The sequence below is a fragment of the Larus michahellis genome, chromosome Z (genome assembly GCF_964199755.1).
Source record: "Larus michahellis chromosome Z, bLarMic1.1, whole genome shotgun sequence".
In the NCBI taxonomy this organism is placed as follows: domain Eukaryota; kingdom Metazoa; phylum Chordata; class Aves; order Charadriiformes; family Laridae; genus Larus; species Larus michahellis.
The window spans coordinates 65,298,568-65,321,264 of NC_133930.1; the positions used below are offsets into that span (position 1 = coordinate 65,298,568).

The following is a 22,697-nucleotide window of genomic DNA, read 5'->3' on the forward strand; positions in this document are numbered from 1 at the left end:
AACTCACTAAAAACTTTCGTAAGATACATTAGTGTTTTCATATAGTCTAAGACCTTCTCAAGCACTAGTTATCACTTTATTCACAGATATACTTTTTTGTACACTGATAGTGAGCACTCCTGTCTTTGCTGTTGTTCCTCTCAGTGGTTTGCAGCCTGTCACAAAGTTAAAGGTTTTCCAGTTTCCCAGTTCTTGTAGAATTGATTCAACAGATTCTCCTTGACACTCTAACACATTTATTGAATGCAGGTTAAAAAAACCAACCAACCAAAGAAACAAAAAGCAGTTAATACTTTCAAGGAGCTTCAGCAACTCTCGTATCTTCAGATTATAGCTGAATGGCTTCTCTTGGAAAGATGGAAAAACTTTCCCACAACTGCAGACAGGTATACTGATTTAGCAGAACATCAGCTCTTCACAGCACCAGGAAAACAAGGCAAGACCTTCACCGGTGGAGGTCAAGTAAAAGTTTGGTACCCTTTGAAAAAATGGCAGTTGGTCCTTATTTCTCTACTGACAGGTTACCCAGCACCCAGGGCACTGACAGCAGCGAGGGGTTTAAATAATTTTATGTCTTCATACTTATGTTTAAACTGCAATTTATATTCAAGAATAATGATAAAAATTTCTTAAAACACGCCATCTCACCCTTCTATTTTTGTGTTGTTTTCTCTCTCTCCTCTGTCCTCTTGTTTTCTTTTGGGTTATTTTTTCCATCCATCTTAGGTAACAGTAACATATGCTACTTATGTAATGATACTTAACATTTCTCTGTTGGATTTATTAGTTTTCCATAAATAGTTCACAAATACTCTTAATAGAAAAATCGTGAACATTTTGACCCCTGTAGAAGCAATCCAGACAGCTTATTCACACCCCTTATTTTTGGTTTGGTTCAGAACTACTACTGATGTGAGTGTGTCTGTCTAAAATCCAGACATTTGCTATGGTGTTTTGCACTTTCATGAAGCGTTTTTTTTTTGTGACAAGAACATTTTTGCTGTTGTTCATAAATATTTGGGGGATGCCAACAGGCATGTTAGAAAAAAGACAAGGAGTGACATGCTTTTTTCAGGCTGCCTTTCTGATCCTAAACCCATCAAGGCAGACAAAACTTCTTCCACTGACTTCATTAGACTGGGAGTCAGCCCAGCTGTTCGTTACAAGTGCTGTTGTGGTTTTCTTTTTTTTTTTTTTCTTTTCTTTTCTTTCTTTTAAGCAGGAGGAAGCGAGAAGGAATAAAAAGACCTGTCTGTTATCATCACTGTATTAACAGATAAAAAGCTGCCAGTACCTACCATCTAACTAAGACTGAAAAGGCACTTAGTAACAGAATGGCCTGATACTGTGGGAGAGCGCTAATAGCTGGTTAGATCAATCAGTGTCTCAGCAGAGTCTTGACGAGTTTCTGATTTAATGGGCTGAGCCTGTTTCCCTCTGTTATTAGTCTGAAAGTTTTTAAGGTTTGACAAGACTAAACTTAGCCTGGATTGCCATTGTAGTGCAGTCCAGGAATTTCTTCATGATTATGGTAAAAGCGGGCGATTTTCTTCCCTACAAAAAGGGTCATCTTTTCAAACATTTTTTTAGTTCTTTCCTTGACTTGTTCAAGAAAGCAAAACCAAAGATGGCAAGGCAATCAGAGGCTGTCAAAGGAGGCAAGATAAATTGAAATGAAGCTGCAAAGCGGGAATTATTGTGCCAGTGGACAAGCTTAATGTTATACTTGATTTCTTCTTATTCATCGCTTTTTAAGAGGAATGTGTCTTAGTTGTCAATATGTCAATGTGCAATAACTGTGTGTAGACATTTTACCAGTTAAATGAAATGTCATCAAATATGAACTGAAGGAGAGCAATACTGAAAATCATGATACCAGTAGTGCAACCAGAAGAAAAGGACTGCTGTTTGATAAAGAGTCTGGAATACTGCTTTGACAACCCAAGCCACTGCAGTATTGTCAGCTGAGAAATACATTTATGTCTTCCTGACACGAATGGTAAAACTCCCACTCAGTTTGGCTTGGGAAGGAATTGAGCCATGCTATTTTTGCACAAATCTAATCATTCAGCTATTTGTGGTTTAAATTAGAGTAGTCACGGGGCTTATATGTGCTGGTTGGTGAGAACTAGATAGCGGTGTTTCACAGGATGAGGATTGCCTGGTGAGTAGCGCGTTCCAGCTGCAGCACTGCCTGGCTGCTAGCACATTCTTGCTAGAGAAGGAGGGAAAAAGTGATAAATTATACTTATGACTGTGTGACTTCAGCCAAGGATTTTCCTACCTCAGGGGAATACACAGCTTTTATAAATGACCCTTTATTCTGCTGCTGTGTGAGGCTGGAAGTGATCCAGAAAATCAACCTGTGTATAGCTGCAGCTTTAACACAATTAAATACTAGCTCTTATCTTCAAGTGACTCACTGTGTTTCTAGTCCAAGTTTTTATAGATTAAGAATAGCGGGCTTTAAATATTTTAATATTTTTGTAGTGAATTGAATTTAAAAAATCAAAATCTTTATAAAAAACAAAATCCTTTATCAAACTGAAGATTAATGGCAATAAGCTTATGTTTTGGAATTTGGTTGGTAATGACCGGATTTTGCTTTGTGTGGAACTTGTCACTGAAAAGAAATTTTTCTTACTTTTTCTTTGCTTCCTGAGCTTTCAGGTTTCCGAGCTGTTCATGGTACAGTATCTTCCTGTCAGATTTCAGAACTCTTAGATACAGAGTGAACGGATAGTTTAGGAAAAATGCAGTTGAATTCTGGAGTGTCTTGTATCCAAGCTGTCTTTCACAGTCCAGCTGGAAGGAGGAGATGTTTGTAGTGGCTGAGGGTGACTGATGGTCAGCGAGACAGCTCTGCTCCAGCTGTTCGTGTGAATGGCTTTTCTCCTCACTATAATGTCCATTGCAATTGGCTCTGCTGGGGGTAGTCCGAATAGCAAAGTGAAAAATATGGTGGTGGGAATGACGTCTCTCAGGCCTTCTGGTGCCTTGGGTGCAACACGTTAGAGGTGCACTGATGGAAAACATGGGAAAGTTTAGTGCTTAGAGATATAGTTTAGTGATGGTTTTTGTCAGAGTTAGGTTGATGGTTGGGCTAGATGATCTGAAAGGTCCCTTCCAACCTAGGCAATTCTATGATTCTGTGATTCTGATGTCTTAATTTTACTGTTCCATGCATAAATGGAGAAGTTCAGTCTTCAGGGCTGTGATAACTTTGAAAGTAAGTCAAAAAGGCAATGAGTAGATTTCTTTCCTCCTCCTCAAAACAAAGCAGTTTAAATGCCTCCAATGCTCATTTTCAGCCATTCCAACAGCTGTACGAATAAGATGTTATGGTTTCTATTTTTTTAAGAAATTGCTTTTCCTGTTTTGAAATAGTCGCAGTAATTTTCTGCCTGATGGTGGACACAGTGTAGTCAAAGAGTCCTGTGGCGTTATCTCATTCAGGCTTGAATCCCAAGCGATGGTGGTGCCTAATGACATAGCAGAGCACTTGGAAGTGTATGCTTGCACAACTGTAATTTTAAGAAAGTCGGAAGGATGTAGGCCTGTACCAGAATTATTAACCACGGATTAACCACAGAGATTCAAAAATCATGAGTGAGGTTGCAAAAAAAAAACAAACCAAAAAAACCCCCAAGACAAAACCAATTCACCTTCCTATAAATCTTGTATAGAAATTATGAGATTATAAGGAGAGTAACACTATGCTCCCCCTCCTTTTATATTGTCTCTATTTAGCTTACAGATTTTTAACTTGAGAATTTAGTCCAACCTTCCCGGTACAGTTGTGAGAGAAAAAGAGGGGTTTGGTTTTGTTGAAAGATAAAATTAGGTTGTGATTTGCGTGCGTTGTCATGCTTGTGTGTGAGCCCATAGAGAGGGTACAAAGTATCCTTTGTTTCTTAGTCACAGTAAAATCATAAGTATTGATGATGATTTTTAAATCAAGTGTACACCACTTGATTGCTGAACTATAAACTTAAAATCACAACCGAGTGAAATATTCAGAGTAGGAAATCCAAGAGCTCTGAGCTAACAAGATAAAAACATTTGAACAGGTCCTCGAAGTGTGCTACTAAATATGGATGCAGATGGCTTTAATGAATATTTCATCTAGGGGACCTTACTAATTAAGATCCATGTCTCCAATGAAACTTGAAAAACTACTGTTGTGCTTTCTAAAATTTAACCCTATGTCACCTTTGTTAAATGATCTATGTGTAGATTGGCTTCTGTGTTTTCTGTCAGGGGTAAAGGAGGATAAATGGAGACTCCATTATCTTTTTCATGTATTGTTCAAGGCTTATGATGGAGGTTTTGGCATTCTTTATGTGAAAGTGTTGTTTATTTCAGGAACTTGCTGAGTTGTATTTGAATGTTCTGTTTTAAGTCATATCAAGATTCCTGTAACTATCACCATGTAGGGCTGAAATTTTGTAAGGATGTAACTGTTTGGACAAAATTCCATTGCATTTTCACCTTCATAGGAAAACTGTTTTCTGTCTGAAGTGGCCAGGTTCCAAATCCAAAGAGGGGCATTAAAGAAAAGTATTATAAATATTTATGTAAGTCTTTGTTGACATTTAAGTGAGTTGCTAGCCTTAGAATATGTCTTGTGGCTATAGCACCCTTCCGTGAAGCTCTTCCAAAGCCTATGGGTCATATCACTTACATGGTACTCTGTGGGGACTTGCATGGTACATAGACTTTCTTCTTGCCCCCTGGATGAGGTGAATATATCTGTCTCCCTGCATCCATGTATTTCTCAGCCATTATTTGCTAAGTTTGTTAAGCAGAGACTAAAATCCATACCATTTAGTATAGACCAGGAAAAAAGCGATGTCAGATCTGGTTTTGCTGTGCGGAGCTGTGTGGTCATGAGTTAAACCAAGTTTGCTGTTGTTTTTCTTACTACTCTTGTTGCTGTTGTGTTTGTCATTATTTGTGTCACTGTCGTCCTTAGGAGCTCCAAATGTGGGTTGTTACTGCATTGGTCTAGGTGCAGAAGAAAAAACTTTTGAAAGCCTGTATAAAGGATGTGAGAAAGACAACATTGACAGCAAGAGAGAGAACAGTAAGGAGAAAAGTGGGATAGACTTATTTGTAGGATTGCTGTAGTCTGGCAGTCAAAGAGTTTTTAGGTTGTTGTAACCATCAGGGCATAGGTGGGACTTTGAAAAAGGCATTTTGCAGATATTTATAGTTAATATCTTGCAAGTGAGAGAATAGGGAATTTTCTGGGAGTGTCTTTGTGCTCACCCTGCATTCCTGCTCCGTCATGGAGACTGCGGTCCAGAGAGGAAGAAAACTGAAGCAATTATTTCAGTTGTGGAAAGCAGGTTGCTTGTGGATTTGTGAACTAATTCTCTAATGGCCCTCTGTGACCCACGGATTTAGGAAGTGGTTAAAATAATACCCTTGAGGATCCAGCAGCATAGCTAGCTAACCTGAGGCTTCAGAGCAGCTGCAGGGGTCATTGCAACCTTGAGGCTGCAGTGGCTGCCACAGATAGTCTCTGTTGCAGAGGTACTCTGTCCAGGGAGCAAAATTCCACCTACGTTAGGCTGTTTTTCCCCCACAGAGTGAGTGGTGACAGCAGCTTTTAGCCCTAAAACATGTCCTTACTGCTTCCCATTTGATTAGGTGTATATGTCATGTGAAGACTAGATTATTCATCTGAACTTGTTTTCTTTGAAGGAGAAAATGAACATATTCCACTAGAATATTAAAACTAAGACAACAAATGGCACATCAGGAAATTACACTTAATAGCTGACTTAACACAAAAGGGAGGTTTTGCTATATTTAAGGGGAAGATTTCCCACCTATTGGATGAAGGGAAGGCAGTGGATGTAATTTTTCTGGATTTTAGTAAGGCTTTTGATACTGTCCCTCATAGCACCCTTCTGGACAAGTTGACCAAATGTGGGATGAGTAGGTACACACTGCAGATGGATGATGCAGTATCAGAAGTACTCAGCATGGATTCACCAAGGGGAAATCATGTCTGACTAATCTGATAGCCTTCTACGATGGCATGACTAGATGGATAGATGAGGGGAGGGCGGTAGATGTGGTCTACCTTGACTTAAGCAAGGCGTTTGACACGGTCTCCCACAGCATCCTCATAGGGAAGCTTAGGAAGTGTGGGTTAGATGAATGGACAGTGGGGTGGATAGAAAACTGGTTGAAAGATAGAGCTCAGAGCGTTGTGATTAGGGGCACAGAGTCTAGTTGGAGACCAGTGACGAGTGGTGTTCCCCAGGGGTCAGTACTGGGTCCAGTCCTCTTCAACATATTCATCAATGACCTGGATGAGGGGATAGAGTGCGCCCTCAGCAAGTTTGCTGATGACACCAAGCTGGGTGGGGTGGCTGACACACCGGAAGGCTGTGCCGCCATACAGAGAGACCTGGACAGGTTGGAGATCTGGGCAGAGAGAAACCTTATGAAGTTCAACAAGGGCAAGTGTAGGGTGCTGCACCTGGGAAGGAACAACCCCATGCACCAGTACAGGTTGGGTGCTGACCTGCTGGAGAGCAGCTCTGTGGAAAGAGACCTGGGAGTCCTGGTGGACAACAGGATGACCATGAGTCAGCAATGTGCCCTTGTGGCCAAGAAGGCCAATGGCATCCTGGGATGCATCAAGAAGAGCGTGGCCAGCAGGTCGAGGGAGGTCATCCTCCCCCTCTACTCTGCCTTGGTGAGGCCGCACCTGGAGTACTGTGTCCAGTTCTGGGCTCCCCGGTTCAAGAGGGACAGGGAACTGCTGGAAAGGGTGCAGCAGAGGGCTACAAAGATGATTGGGGGACTGGAACACCTCTCTTATGAGGAAAGGCTGAGGGATTTGGGTCTCTTCAGTCTGGAAAAAAGACGGCTGAGGGGTGACCTTATCAACGCTTATAAATACTTAAAGGGTGGGTGTCAGGAGGATGGGGCCAGGCTCTTTTCGGTGGTGCCCGGGGACAGGACAAGAGGCAATGGGCACAAACTTGAACATAGGAAGTTCCATCTAAACATGAGGAGGAACTTCTTTACCCTGAGGGTGACAGAGCACTGGAACAGGCTGCCCAGAGAGGTGGTGGAGTCTCCAACTCTGGAGACATTCAAAACCCGCCTGGATATGTTCCTGTGTAACCTGCTCTAGGTGACCCTGCTCTGGCAGGGGGGTTGGACTAGATGATCTCCAGAGGTCCCTTCCAACCCTATGATTCTATGATTCTATGATTCTATGATCTGGATGCAGGAGTTGAATGCATCATTAGCAAGGGAGGTGGGAGGTGATTTTGACTCTCTTGAGGGACAGGAGACCCTGCTGAGGAATCTAGATAGGTAGGAGCATTGGGATATCATTAATGGCATGAAATTTAACAAGTCAAAATGCTGTATTCTGCACCTAAGACAGAGGAATTCCAGGCACAAGTATAAATTGTGAGAGGAGTGGCTGTGGAGCAGCCCTGCAGAAAGGGATCTGGGGGTGCAGGTCAACAGCAGACTCAGTAGGAGTCAGCAGTGTGCCCTGGCAGCCAAGAGGGCAAACCACATCCTGTGGTGCATCAAACACAGCATGGCCAGCTGGTCAAAAGAGCAGATTATCCCACTGTATTCAGCGATGGTGTGACCTTGAGTACTATCTGCAGTTCTGGGCCACACAAATTAAGGAGGATGTGAAGGTCCTTGAGTGCGCCCAGAGGAGGGCAACCAATCTGGTGAAAGGGCTGGAAGGCATGTCCTCTGGGGAGCAGTTGAGGACACTGGGTTTGTCTAGTTTGGAGAAAAGGAGGCTGAGGGGTGACCTCATTGCTTTCTACAGCTTCCTGAGGAGGGGAAAGGGAGAGGGAGGTGCTGAGCTCTTCTCCCTGGGATCCAGTGACAGGATGCCTGGGAATGGTTCAAAGCTGTGGCAAGGGCGGTTCAGACTGCACATTAGGAAACATTTCTTTAGTGAGAGGGTGCTCAAAACACTGGAACGGGCTTCCTAGAGAGGTGGTCGATGCCCCAGGCCTCTCAGTGTTTAAGAGGCATTTGGACAATACCCTTAATAACATGCTTTAACTTTTGGTCAACCCCGAAGGAGTCAGGCAGTTGGACTAGATGACGATTGTAGGTCCCTTCCAACTGAAATAGTCTATTCTATTCTATCTTTTGATGATGAGAAATACGGTGGCATACTTTTCTGTTTATCTTGAACGTGTTGAAGGAGTCTAAGTCAGCATTTACATGATAGTTCATGATTAGATTTCCAATCACAGATTTATATTTAGGCCAAGGTGATGGAGATATGCTTTGCTGTGTCCTTGCCCATACATCCTTTTGTGACTTTCATATTCGCCTCAGACTGCAGCAACTGTAGTAGACTGATGTCTTATGCTGCTGCAGAGGATTAGCAGGATTTGTACCCCTGATTAAGAGATTCTATTAAAACCCAAGAGGTTTCTGCTATTTTAATAATAATAACAGAATACTGAATTATAACCATCTTGATTATCTCTACTGCTGGTGTTATTGTTGCACTTTCTTTAGTGCTGATATTGTATTTTGAGTTTTATTTAATTCTTTATAGCTGCATTTAAAAAGGAAAAAGCTATAGAATATAAGAATGGTTGCATGACCAGTTAATGATTTTTCTTTCTGAAAACACAAAATTTAACAAAAGTTTTTATGATAAAGAAATTGTTTTCTTTTTCTTTTCAGGTACCATGATCAACAGGATGTTACTAGCAACTTCCTTGGAGCAATGTGGTTGATTTCAATAACTTTTCTATCCATTGGATATGGTGACATGGTACCTAATACATACTGTGGGAAAGGAGTCTGTTTACTCACTGGAATTATGGTGAGTGTTTCTGAATTTATTCATTGGATATGAGGTTAAGTTTGCTGGAGTTCATCCCAAACTTTTGGTACTCATAAATAAATATCTATTTGCTGGCTTATAGGGTATATACTTACTTATTCGCACCATTTCCATGGTCTTTCCTTCCTGGTAATGGAATGGAGCGTTTTCTTCTTTTAGGTAATATTTAGCAGCTGTGTAATGAAATAAAGAGAAAGAAATTCCACCCTGATATAATTTGAAAAATCTCAGTAGAGTCTTTCATTAAATGTTAAGGTATTATATCATCTTGATTATCTTTGGACGTGTAATTGGATCAGTTCTAATAATGAATCTACAGTTCTGACTTTGTTTCTTAAAATTAAGTTAGTCACGAACAAAAAAAACCATAATGGTGGCTAATATCCTAAAGCATTTTGCTTGAGCATAGTTTTCTGCATTATTTCTTACAAGTCTAATAACACAGTGTCCATAGCATTCCATTGCTTTAGGTGGATTTATGTAGTGCAATTTTCACGGTAAGAGTTTTTGTTACCATTGATACAATGCAGCAGTTATTAGTCCATGAACGTACTTAATGTCTGGTTTTAATTTTTCTGTATTGCACCATTTGGTCAAAGTTAGGCAGGGAGTAAAGGTGATGTATTACAATGTCTGGGAAATTTTACACGTATCTCCAGTAATTTAGAAGTAAAAAAGCTCTGGACTCTGCCACTTTTATTCATATTAACTCCTGTGTAAATGTCCCTGTGAACGAGAAGGGCAGAATGAGCATCATATAAACTGTGTATAACAGTAAGATACATATCGTTTTGGAATTTTTGTCATTGATCATAAGTAACATAGCTCCAATATCTACCTTTTGTTAAAACTGCTGTATTGGCATTATGGCTGAAAACAAATGGTATCAAATAGCTGCCCCTTTTAAACAGGTGTTTTGGTAAAATTTTCATTTATAAGGCTGTAATTTGTGTCCAAAGAGTAAAATAGATCAATGCATTTTTGTAATGTGTAAGAATTTTTTCCATATTTTTTTTTTTTTAAACATCTGTCAGGTTTCAGGTCATTGGCGTTTATTGAGAAAGACTTCAGTACATTTCCCTGGTGGTGGGAAATGGATATCTCCTTAAATACAGAGTTTGCCATGTAGTTGTAAGGTACAGGCTGAAAGCAGAGGAATGACTCAGAAGGCTTTTTTAAAGGCTGTTGTCTAAGCTCAAATCTGCCATCTTCTGGGGTATTTGCTTTTGCTCTTCTTTCTGAGCTGGATTTTTGTGCCAGAAAAAATAAAACATGGTCATAAGTTCACAAAAAAGGAAGACAAATAGTATATATTGCCACAGGGGTGTGCAGAATGGCGACAGAACCCTGTTATAAAGCATTCCTTCTTCCCAGGCACTGTTTAGAAATAAGAAGCAAATACTTGAAGATGCAGGTATCAGATCATTTTGTTCACTGGAATTGTTCAGCACTTTTCAGCATTTCATTATGAAAAAAAACTTACAGTAACAGAAATCTAGGACCCTCAAAGTTCTGCAGAATTGCAATGAGAATAGTAGTACTGATACAAATCATCTATGGGTTTCACACTGCTATTGCATTTATGCTAGTGCAAATGACAGCAGCATCTGGACTGTTATTTTGAATAGCTGTGGGTAGGCTTATGATTTTATTATGATGAAAACAAGGTAAAAATAAAGTCAGAAAAACAGATTACAGATTATAGCAAATGTTATTCTATACGCCTGCAAACAAAACACACGGAAGCTGAAATTATATTTGTAATTTTGCTTATGACAGCACCATTTAAATTCAGATGTAAAATTATTTATAGCACTTGCTTCCATTGCTTTGGTGAAAAACTAAAGTACTGATTAATATGTACCATTTGCACACATAGCATTTCTTTTTCACAACTAAAATAAGATTTGGTTCAAAATTAGACTTGTAAAATGTATGGATGATACCTTCATGTCTCTGATTCATTGTTTTTTATAATTAAAAATTCTGCAGCTGCTTTGGAAGCACGAAGATCAGAATCTCATGGTAATGAGTTTGGGATAAATACCTCCAGGGACAGAAAGTGTTCTTAACCAAAAAACAAGCCAGGTAGCTAGTGTGTGATGATAGGTAAAACAATACTGAAAGCCTGACCCCTAATTATGTTTTTAAGGACATCTGCAATATGGCTTTGGCATACGTCATCTTTGAGAAAGAAATTATGGCGCAATGGGAGAAAGTCAGATGTTGAAATTACTCTTTTATTTCTTTTTTTTTTTTTTATAAAGGATCTGAAAGATATGAAGTATGAAACAGTGAACTATCTTCCAGCCTAACCTGCAATACCAAAAAGCTTATAGGTCTTGAATATAATTCTTTAAAGCCAGCTACTGTTCTGAAACTTGTACACTAACTAATTAATGTTTGTTGTAGAAAAGATAAGATCCTAAAAGAACAGACTTAGTGATTTTTATTTCAATAGGAGTGGTTGATGGATACACCAGGATAATTATTGAATGAATCTAACAAATAGAATAAAACCGTGTATGTGATTTTAAGAAGGAACATGTAATTTCCTAGCATCTGAAGTAGCAAATATGTTGTTGGATTAGCGTGATCAATACCAAATACCACTGAGTTTTTGCTTTTGGATAAGGTCCCTGTTAAAAAGGGTGGAAGGAAGAATAAATAGAAATACTTGTGAATATAAGAGTAGTTACCAGACCACTGAACAGTTAATATTGGCTTTGCAAAACTGGTGGCCTATGGAGCACTCCTTTGGTGTCTTGACCCCAGTGAAAGGAGAGCCCAGGTGCCCTGGCTGTCCTCTCACTTCTGCCGCAGGAATTGCTTGCTGTGCGATGGAAATTGGACCGCTCAGGCTGAACCCCGTGTTTTGCTCCAGCCTGGGAAGTAGACCTCATGCAGTCTGCTGGTGGCACCAAGTTGTGCTGGCTGTTGAAACTGCAGTTATTGCTATTTTGAGGCACTGGTTCAAGTGACACCTTTTAAATTGTATAAATGCACGCTGCTGGAAAATAGGAAAATCTTAACACATCTTCAGATTACACCAAAAGGAGAAAAGCTTTGAGAACTGTTAACAGTAAGCCAGCAAAGAAGTCTGATTAATGTATTAAAAAAACTGAAAAAAAGCCCCAAACCTGTGAACAAAGAAGGCAAATACTGAAAAAGTATTTACTGTCGTATTGAACAATTTACTTTTTGATCTTGAAAAGCACTTAACTATGTGAAACTAGTGAAAATACTGACACAGCTTGATACAGAGTTGGTGGCATGGGTTAATGCAGAGACAGTTTACGGACAGACAAGTGAAACTGAACTGGATACCACCTTGATTTGATTCCCTATGAGTGTTTTTCCACTGAGATTTCTCTAGGCAGTAGCAGTAGACTATGGGCCAAGTAGACTATAAATTGGATAGCAAATATGTCCTCTGCCCTCTGTATACATTAGGTAGGTCTGCAAGAGCATGATGGGTGGAAATTTGAGTGCTGTCACTGTTATCAGAACAGGATATAGAGGAGATGGAGAGACCTGTGGCATCTTCACCATGCCATGCAGCTCGTCGGAGTTTTGTCTGCTCACTGAAGATGTCATCCATGGTTATCAGAACATACCCAAGCAGATGACTCAGATCCTGGTCAGCAGGCTGAGCTTGGCTTGGCTATAAGAGCCCGTATAAGCAGTTCCACCTTCTTAATGGCTTTTTGGAGTTCGTGTGTTGGAGTGGTTTGCAAATTTTCCTTGCTTTGTGAGGAGTATAATGAAGTTAAAAATTTAAAGAAAGGATGCAGAAATCGGTAGAAGTAAAAGGAGGGGACAAGAGTGAGAAGATATGGGAAGATACATAATTATTGCCTGTGAGATGGATAATTTTTGCAAATCTTTGTAAGCTTTTGTACTTACGCAAGATAAAATAATGGCAATCCATTGTTCTGACTCCAAATACAAGGTTCTGTTGCAAAGTTTGATGACTCTTTTCCTTTTACATCCAGCATTATGTAGTGAGATAGTTCATTTATTGTGTGATGCAAAGATAAGGATGCCACCAGCTGGCTTGCAGAGCCAGCTGCCAACAGTTAGAAGCACACGTGCAGGACTAGTAGGTCAAACCTATGTTCCTACAGTAAAATGGATGAGTTGCAATCCTGTCAGAGGATGCACAGGGTGGTTGGCTATAGTTTGGATGAAGATTGCTTTAAATGAAGTATCTGTTATTCCAGAGTGGCTGATATGCTGAAAGTGCAGCTTAAATGCTTCTGTTATTGAAATGAACTCCAAAAACATCGTTAAGCCTGTGAAAGAACCAAATAAATTAGGAAAGTTTTCTTAAATTTACATCATAGAGGTGGACAAGATTAGCTGTTTCTTTTGGAAAATCTTTTAATGACAGGTTTTGAACACCGCTTATGTAGGTGAAGAATTCTTATATAGAGTAGTCACGATGGAGTCAATGGGTACAATCTGGCCTTAGGGATATTAGTTTTTACTAGTTCTAAATCGTGAATCAAAAATGAATCAGATCTGATTTTAAAGCTTCTCATGCTGCAGCTTTTAATGTCCTTGTGGAAGTCTGCATTTAGTTCAGAAGGATCACGATTCCTTTCCTATGCATCATGAAAAAAATTACAAGGATGAGATGTTTCTGAGAATAGGGGACTCCTCATCTAAGGTTAAGTTGTGGTGTTTGTGCGTAGTTTTATCTCAAACTCAGCCCAGTCTTACCAACAAATACAGAGAAATATCTACAAGAGGAACATGGCACCTAGAGTGGTATAGTTTTTAACCACATGATTTTTGTTGGTAGCAAAATCTGAATTCTAACATCTTTGAAATTTAATAATTACTAGATTGTAAGAAAAAGAGAAAAAAGTAGATTCTAACTGTATAGTTAACATTGGCTGCAGATCTTCTGGGATGATTCCGGAAAAAAAGAAGGCAAACATCAGATTTGAGCAATGAAATATGAAAATTATCTTATAGAACTTTCTATGGATAAGGTACACAAAGTTCATAAGTTATTTTGCATAATTATGCCTAAAACATTATGGGACTTTTTATGAAAACTTTTGCTTACATTGTTTAATGCTGTAATGAGTTGCAGAAACATGTAATTGCTTATGAAACACAGAAATGTATTCTGAATTACACTCACAGAGTCAAAAAGGTATGATGAAGACGAATACTCTGCATTGTGGGTAGATAGGAACGGTTGAACTGATAGAAGCAACTCAATTTTCTGTAATAACAGTAAAAGAATAATAGATTGTATTGGTATTATAGTTAAAGGTTTACCTAGAACATTTTGCACATTGATCAAGAATCTATAATGTTTTTATCATTTCTCATCTCTGGTAGTAAAAGGCCAGAGCAATGTGGTGAATGTTTTATGGAGGAGAAGCCTACTAGAAGAATTTAAAAAATCTAGAACACAACTCATTTTTTACTTCCCTGAGAATACAGGAAAATATGAAAAGTTTTTAATGCAAATTGGTAGCATCTCGGGTCCATGTCTCAGATATATGATAGAATTTAATTCAGTTAGTTCTGAGAATTCAATAATAAATATAAGTGATATCAGGATTCAGAACAGATTGTGATTATTCCTTGTAATATAATACAACCTAACTGGACAGTGTATCATCAGAAATGTAATGTGGAGAAGACAGTTAATGATGCTTGAATTATTAAGGTGGAAGCTATTAAAAGTTGGGCTGCTCAGAAGTTCTTCATCTCCTCTACTATTCTTGTTCCAGCACACCAGATTGCCAAAATGGAAATTTTTTAAGGCAACAAACATAATTTGGGATTATTTTATGGCTATAGCTTGTTGGTGTGAAGTTTCTAAATGAAGAAAGGAAAGAATATATGATCAAAATTGAGTTGAGAAGCTCCAGAGAGTGATCCCTGAAGCTGTGGTGGTTAGGCCAGTGGTCTCAAATGTGAGAGGATGACAGAAGCTCTACCTCCGTATCAGAAGCTCTACCTCCGTATGAGTAAACAAAATTTCCTGGAAGGTGTAACCCACTTTTAGAATTAGAAAAATTAAGGAAAAAAACTCCCTCAGAAGGTCTTCAGTTTGTAGCAGTAGAGCAGGAAAGTTTTTGAAGTGTCAGGGGACAGGGGAACTGCTTCCTACATAGGTCTAGCTAGGAGTTACGGATGTGTTTCAGCAAGTTCAAAGGCAGTCAGTTACTGGCTGAAATGAATGGCAATTGTCCCATGATATCTTTGTTTACATAGATATGACTGGAGCTGACAACTGTTACAGCAAAACTTCTGCTTTGTTTTGAAAAAATGTGATTTGTTTTGGTTTCGTCTGCAATAACATCAGACTTAATACAGCAATTTCAATATATTTTTACAGGTATTCTCATGAAACTTTTGTATTTACAACACAGGTGTTGGACAAGAACATCATCGGTAGCCGTCATCCTGAATTAATGTTTCCCATCAGCGTTGTAGACTTTTGAGCCTGCTCGTTTAGTGAAATCAGATTTCACCACCTTGCTCAGCAAAAAGGTTTTTTGCACATTGGCAGAAACTGTCTTGATCTCCAGGGGGCTTTTAGCTGTTATGACCACTGAAGGTCTCCCAGGAGCCCAACCACCAGGGTGCATTCAGTTCTTTGGTTTCTCTGAGTTAACACTACTATCATTTATAGGTTCCTGTGTAGAAGAGAGATTGTGTTCATTCTATAAATGATCATTTTCTGTGCTGTCTCAGAAGCCTTTCCCAGTACCCAGCTTGCATTACTCAAGAAAAGTTTACTTCACCCCTGCTACCACTACTCATTACTGTCTGAGGGTATTTAATCATTCATATTTGTTTATGACACTTAATGCTAGTCATAATTTTTATTTTTGCAACATTGCTAAAAATGAACTAATTAGAAGTAAAGGAATCTGCTCATCTGGTGTTGTATAGATTAGAAGTTTCAATGTTGCAATAAAACTCTAGCTGTGGTGCAGACAAACTCCACTGAAGACAATAGTAGCCAGGCAAATATTGAATATATGAAAGTATAAATAATGCAAAACTATTTTAGGTCACCTTTTTGGCTGAGATGGCATAGTTGTTGTCCTATTACTCATCCTATTTTGTTTCAGTGTTGCAAGGTTACACATCTCTCCCAGTAAACAATGACAAATGCAAAACCACGTTTATACAACACCATTTCCCTGGCCTCAGCCTGCCTTGTGGATGAATTTCTCCCTCAACTTTTGCATTGCTTGTTTTGGAGACCTTTTTTTCACTTCAAGCAAAATATTTTTTTTACATTTTTTTTCCCCTTCCCTGGTGGTCCTGTAAGTCCAACTGCTAGAGAGCCAGATGAACAGAGTACCTGTTTAAATTCTTACAGGATTTTCATTTTATGCAGAGCAGCAGGAGGAATGTTGTGCCTTTTCTGGTGCAGAGATAAATTTCACACCAGAACCATATGTCTGCAAAGCGGACCTTCTCTCTCCCTCAGTGGATCCCAAGGGAAATGAGCAAGAAATGTGGCAACTGCCTTCTTTCAGCTACAGGCAAGTATAGCAGGACATTTTTATGACAACTACGACACTAAAGACTGCACTTCACTTCCAGTCCAGTAAACCAAAGCTGCCAGGAGACTTTCAGCTGAGACATTGATACACGGCGTTGCTTCCTTTCTCACCAATAGCACCCTCCAGGCATATTTATGACCTCCAGGCAGTTGCAGAAGTGGCTCAATTCGTCGCTGTCTTGTAAAGGTATTTTGGAACCTGACCAAAGAAAGAACCAAGTGGAAATGCCAGAGGCGTTTACTTAGAGGAGAACAGGGTTTCTCTGTTGACCAAATGCCATTTTCAGTGCGACTCAGCAGCCAGCGCTAACCATTCTTTGCCGCAGATAACCCTTTAGTTGAAGAGCTGGAAGCACCTTTCTTTATTTATTGCTAAAACTGAGCCCTTACCAGAATGTTGGATGTAAATCCTAGACTTTATAGAAGCCCGAACCCTGCAGTTTTGCAATCACCGTGTTTTGCACCAGTGTGAACCGTCAGTCTTGGCACTTGTAAGTGGTAGGAAAGGCATGGTCTTGATCCAAACTTCATAGCCTCACCCCCATCGGATACTTCAGGCAACACCAGCTTTTCCCTCTAACTGCCATGGCAATGTCTACTGTGGTTTACCATAATGTAAAATTCTTTGTTCTGGTGGTTCTGACGATAACAGCAGAAAGCTCAGGGTGGGCTGCATCAGTGAAGAGAAGGATGGAGGACCATGATGAGACTGCTAAAGGCATCTCAGATGGTATAGTATATAATAAGTATATTGATACATAATCTCAGTAAACCACAGCAGGATCCGAAGGAGAGAAAAGGCAAAGTCAAGTCTAGCATTATGACGTGTTCAGTATAATTTGTTAACACAGACCTACCATCTTTTTTATTGTTATTTATATTTCTGTAGCACTTCAGGACTCTTAAAATTGTTTGCAGATACATCAAAATGTTTTCATGCAGGACAGCAGCTAAACAGATTGATAGTCAAGGCAAGTTGTGTCCAGTGTAAATGGCTGTAAACCTTATGCTTCAAGATCATACTGCTCACAAATGCAAGTTTTACATCCCTATCAGAGATCTGATGCCACTGTGCAGTCCAGTGTTTGTTGCTTTGCCCAACTGAAAGACTGAGGATGTGTCATATGTTTGTTTTCAGACTTGCTTTTATTGAAGACTAATACGCACCATTTGATATCAAGCAACAAATACTGTGCGTTCAGGGTGAGGTTCATGTGCTTCATCTTCAGATCCTTGCAAAGAGAAAATAGGCATTGCTCAGCTCATCAGCAGAGTCCTGGTCTTGTCATTCTAGACAAGTCCATTTTTAAATCTTTAAGGGTTTCTCCTGGTTTAGTAGGTCAGTTTCTTCAGTCTGTACATGCTTTCTGGAAAACAGGAAAATTCAGGTAGATCAGCTTTTAAAACTGATGGTTGCTGGCAAATCCTTGATCATAGAGTACTTGGAAGAAATCAAATTAATGGATGGTTAATTCTGTTATTACTGGTTTCCTTTAAATGGAGCAAATGAAAAACATAGTCAAACTTCAACTTTGGCTTCCCCAAGTTGCTTACACTGCATGTTTTTTAATAATTTGTGTCCATTTTTTTAACAGCTGTGTCTGAATTGACAACACAGCTTGTAATTGTTGAGTGCTTCATTTCATGTGAACACCTACAAAACTCTTCTGGATAGAAAAAGAATTCTGTAATTTTGAGAAGCTGCGAAAGCGGAATTGTCTGTTTTTCAAATTTACTTGAAATTGCTGAAAATCTGAAGTAATTAAATATTTTGGCCATTTTTACCCTTCCTTGTGAAATAGTTTTGAGTCAGACCTTTTAGTTCTGATGTAAATAGTTATGAACATTTACTAACTAGCCCAAACTGATACTTCTAATTATTTGTAATCTGACACTTGCCTCTTCATCTTCTGCTTTAGCCACAACTTGAATGGACTGTTCAATGGGGTAGAAATGGGTGACTCTTAGATATACGTATCTTTAGCTAAAGCTGCAGTGGACTGATGAGCTGAGTGGATTTTATTATCTTTATTTATATTCATTATTCATTGTCTTTTTACTCAAATTTTGACATACTGGAAGTCCTAACTGCCCTTAAAATCATGCTGCTTACCACGCTAAAGTACACTACAATAACTCTGTAATGCAAGAGGTGGACATGGGTCTGGCTGAAGAGTGCAAATTCCATATAGAATGAATTACTGCCTTGATACTTGAAAATATATACATTTGTGCCTTTTTCATTTCCTTTGTGTGATACATCATTCCCCTGAAGGTTAAGCAAGAGCTTGAAGCAGTGATTTAGTTTATTATTTACTTCAAAACAGTATAAAAAGAATGATGTTGGTAATTATAAAAAGCAGTAATCAAATAATACTCTTCAGAATTTTATTCTCAAAAGAGCCCTTCTTGCAGTTGAAATTATTATTGTGGTGCTTTTACTTAGCCTGAGTCATTTTAATAAAAAAGTAGCTGCTGCATTACGTAGAATTGATATAAGAAAAAATCCTGAGCATGTGCGCATGAATTCATTGAATTCATGTTGATGTTTTTCATGCGATTCAATATATTCAGTAACATGGCAAGTATGATGCTTACGATGCTACAATTTTAAAGTAAGGATATTGCCTCTGTTTCATTTCTGCAATTTGTAATAATTCTCTCTTTATTAGTATTTTTAAGGATGCTGAGGTCTTTAGGGGAGTCATACAATAGTGTAGAGCACTGTAACAAAATATTAATTAGCATCATGTACTTTAAGTGGAATTTCAGTCTTAGTTCTGTAAGTTGTTAGTTGTTTAGAGAATGAGTGTAATTTGTTTTCCTTCAAGGTACTGCTAAACGTAAATGTACAGATAATATAATACTTCCGTCTTTGGCAGAAATGCTAAAAGAGCTCATTTTGATATTCTGAGATCCCACAAAGCCAAGAGGGCTAACCTGAATCTAGAATACCTTGCCTTTGCCGTAAGCTGTTCTGGAGATATGGAAGGTAGCAGTGCACATACACCATAGAGGTGGTTGTCAGAACTTGCTGGTGACAATATCCTGCTGCTGCAGGCAGTGACTTTCGTGTGAGATATAAAGCTACTGTTTTTAATAGCATTTGACCCTTATAACTGCTGTGCCACTTTGAAAAAGCATGAGAGTTAATCGCAAAGGCTGGAATAATTTCAATTGGAACCAAAATTCCTTTTGTCTGTCACCATTCCTCTAGTCTTTGGAGGTGGGAGCGGCTGGGAAGGGGGATCTAATATTTCTCTCCCCTGGTAATTTGGCATCAACAGCTGTTTTGTGCTACATTGCCAGTGTGCTATTCTGCATAAATAACCTCATTCCATTTTAGCATTCTTGCTGTAAGCAGGCAGAACTCAAGTTGGGTCATTAAATCAACATCTGGCCCTGGTTACCCTGGTATATTGGGCCAAAAGATGTCTGCTTTTCTCTTCATGTTGTTGCCATTGTATGGGGTAGTTTATTTATTTATTTGCCCACAGCAAAGTCATCTGCATCTTAGCACTTCCCTTCTTCCCTTCTTCACGGGAAGGAGACCAAAGGAGAGCTGTCTTGTTTTCTGGGGAGGGAGGGCATATGGTAGAGCATCTCCTGCCCAGTGCTCTTCTCAGAAGGCTCGGTGCATTTCTGAAGTTCTCAGCCTTAAGCTGCATTGGCTGTCTTCCTTCCTAACTCTTAGTGGTATCTGGAGAAGCAAAGGAACATGTAGCCTGATTGTGACTCATCTTGTGGAGAGAGCAAGACTTTGAGTAAATTTCCATGAACTTCTATTGACACAGGGTTGGAGAACAGAGGGAGAGGAAACAGCAAAGCTAGAAAACTTAGTATTGAGGACAGGAGAGAAGCAGGAAATGCAGCAAAATTACAAGGGCCTCATTCAAGGGAATGTTGAGAGCTCTTGGGGATGGAAGTTTTGATAGGTGAGAACTAATTGCAGAGAATTTGGTGTTTTTGAAGGACCAGATGGATTTCTTGGAACAATCTACCAGGGGAATGGAGAATTAATTAGTTGGAAAATTTCACAAAATTCATTGGGTGCCTTAGTAAGTAAGCAGAGAAAGCAGATTCTTTTTTTTTTTTTTGAGGACACTATGTGAATAAGGGTTTCCAATGACTTAATTTATTTTGTAGTCTCTATGTGTTTATTAATGGAATTTGTATTTTGGAAGCTAGATTCAGAGATTTCTTCTGGGTTTTCTGGAGAGAGTAAGGCAGTTACAGAGGTGGGGAACCGAGAGTAACTTAATGGGAGAAATACAGAAAGAGTGGAAGAAAGCTCTACGAATTAAAATGTGGTAAAGTTCAATGTGCAACAAGAGATTGCTTTATACTGAAGAGCAACTGACACAGGTGCAATAACAACTAAGTTGGGGTGAACCTGCAAGTTAAACACAGCCTCGTATATTTAATGTGATTTTTGTACTTTTTTTAAAAGAACCTGTAAAGATTTGTTTTATAAAAAAAAAAAAAAAGACTAAGGCAGCAGAATTCATTAATGGTGTAAAGTAAATGATACCTCTAGACACGTATAATAGATGCTGCTTCTCATTGCCTGGCTCATTTTAGCCTCCTTTCCTTTCATCCCCCCCCCAAAAAAAAAACATTTAAATTTGTGATGCTGATAAAGGTACTGCCGTTTCAAAGGAAAAGGCACCTGCTGGCGTTGACCTGTTGTGAACATGCATGCCTGTGTAGATACACATATATGCATACATATACGGAGCACAAATTAGAAAATTGATATTTTCTCCATCCAAGTTTTGAATAAATGGTCTTGAGTATAAGTGCTATTTTAAATGGTAATAAGATAAGCAGAAATACTGTGGGAAAAGATCATTGAAGGACTCAGAGAACAACAGGGAAGCATACTGAAGTGATTAAATACTATACTTATTATTATTTTTAGGCCCTACAGAAAATCCTAATAAACTTTTCTTTTTTTGCATGCTAAATACTAATCTAATCTTGTTTCTTATTTAGCAAGTGTTGTAACCTTGAGACAATTGTTCAGAGCAGGGTATTCTGCATTTAGTTACTAATATTCTAGGTTTTAAAGTTGTTTTGATCACCCCCTTTGTTTATGCACTAGAAATGGGATGTGTTCAAATTTCCAATGCCTGCAGGAAAAAAAGCAGAGCTTTTAAATGATGCTGCTCACTAATTATTTTGATGCCTTGACAGTTTACCGGCCTGTAATTACTGACTTTTCCTATTACTCTAAACTGAAGTAGCTGTAGCGTGTTCACTGTATTTACCAGGGATGAATCACCTGATGCCTGCCATACTTCTACAGCAAAGGAGAAACTTCCACTAAAGACTCTGCAAAACGCAGTAGTAACATCTTGGGGGTTTGTTTTATTGTTTTCAGGGTGCTGGGTGCACTGCACTGGTGGTAGCTGTGGTGGCAAGGAAGTTAGAACTTACCAAAGCTGAAAAACATGTGCATAATTTCATGATGGACACCCAGCTAACTAAAAGAGTAAGTCACACTTTATATTCACAACTGAAAAGGAAATGTGTGTTAATTTATTTCTGCATTTGTTTTAAGTAGTCTACTGCTCTCTTCTCCTACCAAACTTTTTCAAGGGTGTGATTTTGCAAGGAGGAGGAATCGAATGCCTTCAGCTTTTCTCTGGATTGAGGGCAGCTGCAAGTTCTCATCAGATTTTGAGGATTTGAATATTCTTCTATAGAGGGCTCTTGCAGCTGGAAGATAATTGGTATAACCAACAGTTAAATGCTGTTACCATTAACAGCCTGTATCTCCCCTAAATAGTCACGGTGGGGAAAGACTAAGGATGAGTGGGAAGGTGGTTCTTGTATAGCTATAAAGGATGTCTGACTTGAGATGTCTATATGAGCTTGTTGATCTACACTCCTATTATAGTCAGTTAAGGTCTTGTTGATACTAGACCACAGACCACAATTTGTCCCTTCCTAACATAGGCACTTTTGTAGTGTAATCTGACAGCTGAGCTCAACATGTCTTTCAGAAGGAAAAAAGGTTTCGCAAAGATTGGCCAGGTTTTGCATCTGGTGTTCCTTTGTGCCTTTTAAAGTTTATTTTGTTCGGCTATCCTTTATATAAATCTAAATATCAGTCTAATACTATATCCAAGTGGTGCTTTGGTAGCTTTAAACTCATGAAACTCAAAGCACATGAAAATGAAACCAAGCAAACAAATCTGAGATGCACATCAGATCACAAATCAGTTACGCAGTTATTGGAGAGGTTTCCTCACAGCCTGAAGATAGCCATATCTT

The 22,697-nt window shown here is 39.0% G+C and overlaps 1 protein-coding gene across 1 annotated transcript in view; it reads left to right on the forward strand.

Annotated features, from left to right (window-relative positions):
• The window catches only part of KCNN2 (potassium calcium-activated channel subfamily N member 2), a 77,443-nt gene that overhangs the window by 44,480 nt on the left and 10,266 nt on the right, over positions 1-22,697 (forward strand). Inside the window, exons 6-7 of the mRNA XM_074569589.1 lie at positions 8,707-8,848; positions 21,802-21,912. Coding sequence (XP_074425690.1) covers positions 8,707-8,848; positions 21,802-21,912 — 253 coding nt within the window. The remainder of the gene's footprint in view (positions 1-8,706; positions 8,849-21,801; positions 21,913-22,697) is intronic.